The sequence below is a fragment of the Ochotona curzoniae genome, unplaced genomic scaffold (assembly GCF_017591425.1).
Source record: "Ochotona curzoniae isolate NIBS_2020 unplaced genomic scaffold, NIBS_Ocur_1.0 contig_1, whole genome shotgun sequence".
NCBI lineage: Eukaryota > Metazoa > Chordata > Mammalia > Lagomorpha > Ochotonidae > Ochotona > Ochotona curzoniae.
Window position 1 is genome coordinate 26394833 of NW_024464918.1, and position 9245 is coordinate 26404077.

Here is a 9245-nt window from a genome sequence, read left to right on the forward strand (position 1 = left end):
GCCCCCTCATTAGCACCACCATAACAAGGGTGATCTTTAGGACGTGACTACCTACCTGCCCAGGTGGGCTTTAAATGGAAACATACTTCCAGGAATCCCTCAGGGTTGGTGCCACTTACACAACTCAGAAGTGGTCAGGCCTCTGATGGAGGAGGGGAGGAGTTGGTGACCACATACCCCCCACGCTGGCTGGCACTGGGTGTGGTCTCAGAGGAGCGGATGTGGCACTGACCAAGCTGCTTCCTGTGTAGATGGCAGGTTAGCCATCCAGTTGGGGGATGGGAGGGATTGGTTGGGAGTATCATCAGCTGGGAAGTCAGCACCCAGTAGCTGCCACAGGTATCCTGCTCTATTTCCCCCTGTTTGTACAGCCTGAAGAGAGCCTCTCCTCTGGGGCAAGTGGCTTCCCTCCCACCTGGCTCGAGCAGGGGAAGCACTGGCTTGAGCAGCGCCCACCTCCAACCCCCAGGAGTTCTTGGTGGCAGTCATTGTCTTTTTCCAACAGCTCTTCTCCCCCACCTAGTCTTCCTATTAAGGACCCCCTGCCCGTGGCGAAAGCCAGGCCTAAAGGTTTTTTGCTCTGCACTTTGTGAACTCTGAAGTCTGATCTCTCATGTTCCACAGCAGCATCCTGGGCCACCTGTCTATCTCCAGTCCTGGTCCTCTCCTGAGAGCCACTAGGCTCATGCTTCTGGTAACTGCTACGTGGCTCAAGAGAGCAGTAATGCCAGAGGGCTCACTCCTTGGCTCCAGGAAGTGCTGGGCCAAACGGGCACTGGGGGCTGTCACATGTCTTAGAGCTCTGAGTCAGCAATCCAGGACCACCAGGCACCAAGGGAAACGTTTCAGGCCAGCAGGACAGGACAACTATGCCCTGGAGACAGGGAGATATATGTATGTGATATATATACACACACACTGTATTTCCATTTCTGTTAAACAACAGTGTTGTGGTCTCACAGGAAAACAATTTATAATGTGTCAGCTCTTAGCAAGTGTGGGCAATGGGCTAAATCAGTCTTTTCCTCTAGCATCTACTTAATGCTGCAAAGCTTGATCTTGAAAAAAAGCACAAAAACATACTTATATTTAAAACACAGAAGTTGTCATATTTAGGGGCCTGTGCTGTGGCGAAGCATGTTAAGTCACTGCCTGCATTCCATATGGGCACCGAGGGGTTGGAGTACCGGCTGCTCTACCTCCCATCCAGCTCCCTGCCGACAGCCCTGGAAAGCAGCAGACAATGGCCCAAGTACTTGGACCCCTGCGCCCACGTGAAAGATCCAGAAGACGCTTCTGGCTGGCCTAGCCCTGGCTATTGTGGCCATTGGGGGAGCAAACCAACAAATGGGAAACCTCTCTGTCTCTCCTTCTCTCTCTGCCTGTCAGAAAAATAAGGTTTTTTTGTTTTTTAAGATGTAATACCTAGGTAAACCAGCAGCATCCACACAGGAACTGGCGGCAAGGCCAGGCCCAACCCTGTAGAGCAGAGCAGCCGCAAATCCGGCTGGAGCCCCTCCTCCGGCCTGGAAACGGCAGCCCCGGGGGCCAACTGGCGCTGGCGTCCGGCGGGCCAGTGTTCCTCCTCACCCGCCTCTCTGCCGCCGAGGTAAAGGCGGAGGCCCCCAGGCCCCAGGCGGCGCGCACAGGCCGCCCCAGCCCGGTTCCGCTGAGTCAGCCGGCCGCCGGGCGCGCTCAGCCGCGTGACTCGGCGCCACGTGACGCGCGCCAGGCGGCGCCTGACCTGCCGAGCGGAGCGCAGTGCCTGCAGCCGCCGCGGGAGGCGACCTCGTAAGTGTGGAGTGGGGCGTGGGGCGGCCGCGGGGCCAGGCCTCTGCCCCCCGTGTCGCAGCAGCTGGGTCAGGGCCGGGGAGCCCCCGCTCTCACCCCCAGCCCCGGACGGGGCCGTTAAAGGGGAGAGGGAAACGCGCGGACCACTCCCCGCCTCTGGCCACGCCGAGGAGAGGAGGCTCGACAATGATCAGGGCCAGTTTCTTTGGGAGAAACTGAAGTCCCCGAAGGATTGGCAGAGCCTGGTGAGCACACAGGAGCACCTCTCCTCCCAGTGCAGACTAGAGAGGACATACCTCCCAGACAGGGCCCACGCCCCGCCTGCTCCCGTGGCCTGGGATGTCCCCGTGACCACTCTGCTTTTCTGAGTAAGGCTGCAGGGTGGGGGTCCCAACTGGGAGTGGCAAGGGAGATGTTGAGCCGGGCTCCCAGATACTAGGCAAAGCCAACATGGTGAATTCCAACCGAATGTCTGGCACGGTTCCCTCCTTTAGCCCCTGGTGAAATCGCTGAATTGGAAACTGCTGCCCTCATTTTACACAGCAGAGAAAGGTTTGGGGACTTGGGTCCTTGAAGGAGGCCCTGCAGTTGTCAATGGAGCTGGGATTGGACCCCGGGTCTCTCCCGCAGGAGCGCCTCCTGGCGGGTGGCGGATGGCGAGTGATGACTGGTGGAGACGCCCACCTGCCTGTTAGTTCCTCTGTGAACCAGGTCGTTCTGGGTGAGAGGGGTCTATCATCGCTCCGCATCCTGTACCCGCTGCCCTCACCATCTGTTGCCTTGGGCAGCCCCTCTCCCACACAGGACAAGATGAAGCTTATCATTCTGGACAACTATTCACAGGCCAGCGAGTGGGCGGCCAAGTACATCAGGAACCGCATCATCCAGTTTAACCCGGGGCCAGACAAGTACTTCACGCTGGGGCTGCCCACCGGTGCGTCAGGGGATGGAGTGGGTGCCGTGAGTAGGGTGGGCTGGAGAGAGCAGGTATCAGGGGCTTTCTGAGGAGCCTGGTTTGGGGGCTCACTCAGTGAGCTCAAGTTCCTCCTTTAAAAAACACATTTATTTACTTTTATTTGAAAAGCAGGAAGACAGAAGAGACAGATACATACACAAACAGAATATTTTGGTTTGCTGTTTCACTTCTTGAAAACCCTGTGAAAGCCTGGGCTGGGCCAGGTGGAAGGCAGGCGCCTGGAATTCAGTCTCCTGTCTGTGTGGTGGAGATTCATCTTCTCAGGGTGCTCATGAGCAGGGAGCTAGAATTGGCCCATCCCTGGCTGTTGTGGCCTTTTGGAGGTGTGAACAGCAGATGGAAGAGCTCTCCGTCTCTCCCTCACAGTAAAGAATAACACATTGGTAATGAACTCTGATGTTAACTTAGTGACCAAGCAGGGGGATTTCGGTCATCAGCAGGGTGGCCACTGGGGAGTCAGCTGCCAGCAACACATGTTACAGCCACATCCTCCTGGATCTGACCACTGAGTGGGGTCGTAACCATCCAGCACAGCTCAGGCTGGAGCATGGGGTAGGACTTTTCTTCTGATCAAGTTCTCCTTACAGGCAACCCTCTTGGCTTGCAGCACTGGAGGCTGCACAGGTGTTCATGGCTGTGGTCTGTCTTGCAGGGAGCACTCCACTTGGATGCTATAAGAAGCTAATTGAATACTACAAGAATGGTGACCTGTCCTTTAAGTTTGTGAAAACCTTCAACATGGATGAGTACGTCGGTGAGTTTGTCCCTTCTTGAGGCTCTCGGGTAACTTCCTGCACCGTGCAGCCCTGGGAAGCCAGTGTCGTTGGGGATTGGCTCAGGCATCACTTCCAGTCTCTGTCAGGCCTGGGTTTACTCTTTCTCAGGACTAACTTTGTTGCAAGAACTGGTGTCCTAGATGTGGGAAAGTCTCAAGTCTCCTCTGCCTCCAGTAACAGAGCCTTCTCACTTGACTGCTCCCCAGCTCTGGAATTAATGATTGCAGGTGTCATCCTGGTAGGGGTGTGTTCCCCAGGGCCTGACTGGGCCCTGTTTGCCAGCATGCACCGCCAGCTCCCTATCCTGCCATGAGCGCTTCTGGGAAGCCATACCTGGTCTTACTGTTACCATGCCACCCCCTAGGCATTTGGACTTGGCTTCACTTTAAGCATTCTTTTCTTTAAAAAAAATGTGGTGATAAACAAGTTGCATGGAGTTTGCTCCTGGAAGCACTTGAGTGCTGTTGAGCACACTCACACTGCTGTGCAGCCAACTCGATGGTCCTGTCCTCCTGGCATACGGGGACTCCGCCAGACCTGCTGACATCTGTCATCTGGTCCCTGGAATCCAGTGCTTCCTTATCTGCCTTGGTGATTTTGCACTGAGTTGCCCATCTAAATGAAATCAACAAGGACTCTTTGTGACTGGCATTTTGTCCTCAGAGTTCATCTACCTGATAGTTTACTTGAGAATACATTTTTTTAAAATCTTTTTAAAAATTGATTTGAATGGCAAATTGACAAAGAGAAATTCTTTGTTTCTGGTGTACTTCCCAAATGTCCACAACAGCCAGGCTGGGCCAGGCAAAAGCCAGGCGTGGAACTCCCGTCTGGTTTTCCTACACATACCCAGGCTCTCATTTACTTTAAACATGATTTTTCTTCCTGGCTGAAAAACAAACCCATTTTGGAAAGCACTGAGATAATTCTTTCCAACCACTTGGCATTCAGGCTGAGCAAAATATAGCTTGGGGGTGGGAGGCACAGGGTGCTTGCGGGCTGTGCTTGCTTCCTTTCCCAGATGGGCCCAGTCCTATTCAGATGCCCAGAATGTTGCCAGCCCCCAGGCTGGGGTCATTACCTAGCAAGATAGAGATCCAAGTGAGGGGACTGCCTGGTGTGCAGCTCTGTGGTCCCAGAGGGTATTGAGGGGTAGGACTCTTGCAGTCATCAGTTCATGCTGAGTGTTAGGGTATGGAGGAGGGGACAAGGGCTCCCCAGTGGGCAGCCCCAGGGGGTGTGTGCAGCTCTGGTGGTGGGTGTGGGGGTGTTCAGCATCCTTCCTGGGGGTGGGCTGAGGCACAGCTTGGCGTGGCTGAGCATCCCCTGGCCCCACAGCCCTGCCTCGCGACCACCCAGAGAGTTATCACTCCTTCATGTGGAATAACTTCTTCAAGCACATTGACATTCACCCTGAGAACACCCACATTCTGGATGGGAATGCTGCTGACCTGCAGGCCGAGTGTGATGCCTTTGAGGAAAAGATCAAGGCCGCAGGTGGGATCGAGCTCTTTGTTGGAGGTGAGTGTGACATGCGACAGCACATGCCCAGGGCCCCAGGGGGCTGAGTATGCACAGAGAGGAGGAGGAGGACATACCTAGCCTGTTGTCTGTACCAGTGACAGTGGCATCCTTTGTCACCTTGTGGAGGCACAGTGAATTGGGGGCCCCAGGTGCCATCCCTGTCCCTGCTGCCCAGGAACTGTGGGGTTTGGGGGACTCGCCATCTTTCTGCACTTTGATGCCTCATTTATACATTGAGGTCTGGTTTACTCTCCAGTCTTTGGGTTTTATGGATCTTAACATTTGAAATCATGGACACATGTAGTTCCAGAAGGTTCCCCACAGCCCCTGCCTATCAATGGCTGGCTGAACCCGAGAATCTTGTGACTGAGCAAAGGTCCTCCAGCAAGCAGCAGCACCTCGGCCGTCTCCCTCTGTCACTGGAGCTCTTGCCTCTGCTCTGGCTGCTTTTTCTGTGTCCACTGCTGCAGTCACCCATGGCAGTGTCTCCTTGGGGTGGCCTACACTGCTGGAAGCTTAGCTCTTCAGTACCCTAAAGCCAGGGTAAGAGGGCAGGGACTTTTTTATTCTTAGATTTTATAAACCTTACAGCCCTTTTCCCAATCCTGTGTGTGTTTTATTTCTTGTAAATCTGCCCAGAGGTGCCACCAATAGTGACATGCAGGGGACAGAGAAGACGCACTGTTTCTGGTGGTGTGGGCAACGGAAGCCATCTGAATGATCCTTACTTAGCTTTTTGAGGGTGATGGCAAGTCAGCAGTGTCTGTGCCTCACAGGGATGGCAAAGAATGGGACTCATGCTGCCCCTGGCGGGGAGACATGAGGACACATGCCAGCCCCAGGGATTGTTTTTACAGACCCAACTTGGGAAAGGAGAGACTTTCTGTTCTTACTTTCTGAGGTCCCTGGCACTCACAGGGCTGTCCCCATGCAGGCATCGGCCCCGATGGACACATCGCCTTCAATGAGCCAGGCTCTAGTCTCGTGTCCAGGACCCGGGTGAAGACACTAGCCATGGACACCATCCTGGCCAATGCCAGGTTCTTCGATGGAGATCTGACCAAGGTGCCCACCATGGCCCTGACGGTGGGCGTGGGCACCGTCATGGATGCCAGAGAGGTAAGAGTACAGCAGTGCTGCCAGCCTTCAGCAGGGGCAGGGCCTCTGTTCATTTTAACTCCAGGTACCACTTGAATATACTGTTTTTAAAACCAATCTTGTTACTTATTTAAAATGCAGAGAAAGAAAAAACTCCCATCTGCTGGTTCAATTCCCATATGCCCATAACAGCCAGGGCTGAGCCAGGCCAAGAACTCACTTCAGATCTCCCACTTGGGTGAGCAAGACCAAACACTTGAGCTAGCTCGTGTTGCCTCCCAGGGTATGCATTAATAGACAAATGGAATGACGAGGGAGCTGGGACTCAAACCTGAGCATTCCACTGTGGGATGCAGGTGTTCCAAGCAGTAATCTAACTGCAGCATAACACACCTTCTCCTGAGTACATTCTTACTAAAAATGAAGACATCATATTTAAGATTTCTGATCTAGCTCCTGCTAACCTGTTCTGCGAGAGGCAGCAGATGAAGGCTCAAGTGCTTGTGTCCCTGCATCTGCACGAGAGACCTGGAGGAATTCCTGGCTCTTGGCTTCTGGCTGGCTTGGCTGTGTCTACTGTGGTCATTTGGAAAATGAATTAGTGACTGAAAGAGCTCTCTGTTCCTCTTTCTTTCAAATAATTAAACATAGATCCTTCTTTCAAATAATTAAACAGGCAGTCCCCCTCATCTCATGGGCCCTGGTAGTCACTGGCGGGGCGAGAGGGTCGCCATCCTGGTATGCAGGTGGCTGGGCTTCTGCATCACAGGAGTGTTCTCTGCCCTTCAGGTGATGATCCTCATCACGGGCGCACACAAGGCCTTCGCGCTGTACAAGGCCATCGAGGAGGGCGTGAACCACATGTGGACAGTGTCTGCCTTCCAGCAGCACCCACGCACCGTGTTTGTGTGTGATGAGGATGCCACCTTGGAGCTGAAAGTGAAGACTGTCAAGTACTTCAAAGGTGAGGGCAGGGAGGGGCTGGATGCACAGAGACTGTGCTAAGAATGGCTTTGCCTTGCATCCTGTGGCCATTCCTAATGGGTCAGTCTGACAACTGTGACCTGAATAAAAACTGGACCCCGCTCTTTCACAAGTCTGCAGTTACGTCTCTGCCATCCATGATGCCCGGGCGCATTGATGGAGATGTGTCAGCTCTGAGGAGGAGGAAGGAAACACAGAATGGTAGCAAAGGACCAGGTAGCAATCCTGCAGGCCTCACCCAGGCCTTCCCGTCTGGGCAGGGACCCCAGCTGGCTGCCATAAGAATCTCTTACCTTCACATCCAAAGGCCTGCAGCAGCCAGGGCTGGGCCTGGCAGAAGTCCAGAGCCAGGAACTTGCATCTGGGTCTCCTATGTGGGTGGTGGGAACCTCAGCACTTAAGCCACAATGCTTTAAGCAAATACACGTTAAAAGCCATTTACTAAGCAGGTAAATTGGGAATTTGTTCTCTGTTGAAAAGTTGAACTTTTAAGTAGTCAGCTCCCCTGGTGACTGAATTTGCAGAAGTTCCGTGAACTCAGGTACTGATCCCAAGAGGTTTATTGCTTGGAAACCACAGAGGAGGAGTTGGTTTCAGCACAGGATTTGAAAGTTCCTGGATGGTCAATGTTGGTTATCATGTTGCTGCAGTCATATTTTGTTCTTTGTTTTCTATAGGTTTAATGCTTGTTCATAACAAGTTGGTAGACCCCTTGTACAGCATCAAGGAGAAAGAAATCGAGAAGAGCCAGTCTTCTAAGAAGCCGTACAGCGATTAGTGTGTGCCTGGGACCTGCCATGGCGTACCTTGCAGGGAGGAGTCTTTTAGAAAATTGTCTGTAGAACAGAATTGTCTTTCTTTAATTCAGTTATGCCAGTCCAGATAAATGAGCAAGTATTCCAGTCTTGGCTCTGGAGCAAGGGACCTGGTCATGGACTTCAGCCACAGGAAGAACAACCTGTTAAATAGCAACGGAAGTCTCTGAAAAATGTGTAGCCATCATTGTCTGCCACAGGCAGGTTGGGGGTATCATGGGGTTGGGCCCTGAGGAGCTGTAGCAGGCTGCTGAGCACCAGGCACTTCCTGCTTAGAATCGGAGGCACTTTTGAAGCTCACTCCTCATCTGAGAACCACTGTCCTAGATTAAGGAACCAGCTCTTGCAGTATCTGGAGTTGAGTTGCTCTGGTCAGACCAGGGCGCTGGAAAGAAAACTGTCTGCCTTTTCTTTAGCTCTCACAGCTGGCTCTTCGCAGACCTGGGCTCACAGTTCTGAGGAGGGTTCGAGCAAGAGGGGCTGAGGCGGTTACTTTTGATGACAAAGCCAGAACCTCAACCACGTCAAACGTTTAAGGCCTTGCAGCAGACGGCCTGAAAACAGCGTCACATTGAGCCAGGGGGATGGGTTGCGAGCAGCTCAGTCTCCATACATTGGTGCTGTGCTCCCCTGAGGTGACTGCCAAGAGCAGCACCGAATTTGTTTCCTAGCTTGTAGTCTGGCTCTTGAGCGCTGCGTTCTGATGCTCTGAGAACCTTAGGAAGCAGCACCTGTGTGTCCCTTCAGACATCTCCCTGAGCCCACGGCGTCCTGCCTGCCTCTGGTTGAGTGGATGCTGCCTCCCGCCCCCTGGTTCTGGGCATGTGCCATGCTATTGCTGTCTTTGTGGGAGAACTTTCAGGACCCGGCTTAGGCCTCATCCTCCCAGTGCTGTTTGGTACTAGCCTTTTGTCTTTAGCCTTTATCATATGCAGTTGTGCTATTGTTCTGTTTTAAGCTCATGATCAATTAACTTGTTTACACTGTGATATTTTCTATTAAATTCAGTATTTTCAAATAAAATGGAACGTATGGATTTCAAGCTCCAGAGCTCAAAAGGTGGCATGTTTCCAGAACCTTGCTTGTGAGCAAAGCATCATACTTGGTCCTTGTGGGAGCCTGTGGGAAGGCCACGAGCATAGTAACCATTTACTGATGCCTTTACTCGTCAAGGTGAAAAGTGAAGCAGCCTTGTGGAGAGGATTAGGGATAAACAGATGGCAATAAATCGTATTCTCACTGTACCTGAGAACCAGACGAATGCAACTATTACAAGTTGGA

The 9245-nt window shown here is 52.8% G+C and overlaps 1 protein-coding gene across 1 annotated transcript; it reads left to right on the top strand.

Moving 5' to 3' along the window:
- The first annotated feature begins 1736 nt into the window (after positions 1 to 1736).
- On the top strand, positions 1737 to 9006 carry GNPDA1 (glucosamine-6-phosphate deaminase 1). Its single transcript, XM_041001254.1, has 7 exons — positions 1737 to 1791; positions 2596 to 2725; positions 3420 to 3521; positions 4882 to 5064; positions 6002 to 6186; positions 6955 to 7129; positions 7827 to 9006. The coding sequence occupies exons 2-7, from the start codon at positions 2602 to 2604 to the stop codon at positions 7925 to 7927; spliced, it is 870 nt and encodes a 289-aa protein (XP_040857188.1). The 5' UTR covers positions 1737 to 1791; positions 2596 to 2601; the 3' UTR covers positions 7928 to 9006.
- Positions 9007 to 9245: the final 239 nt, after the last annotated feature.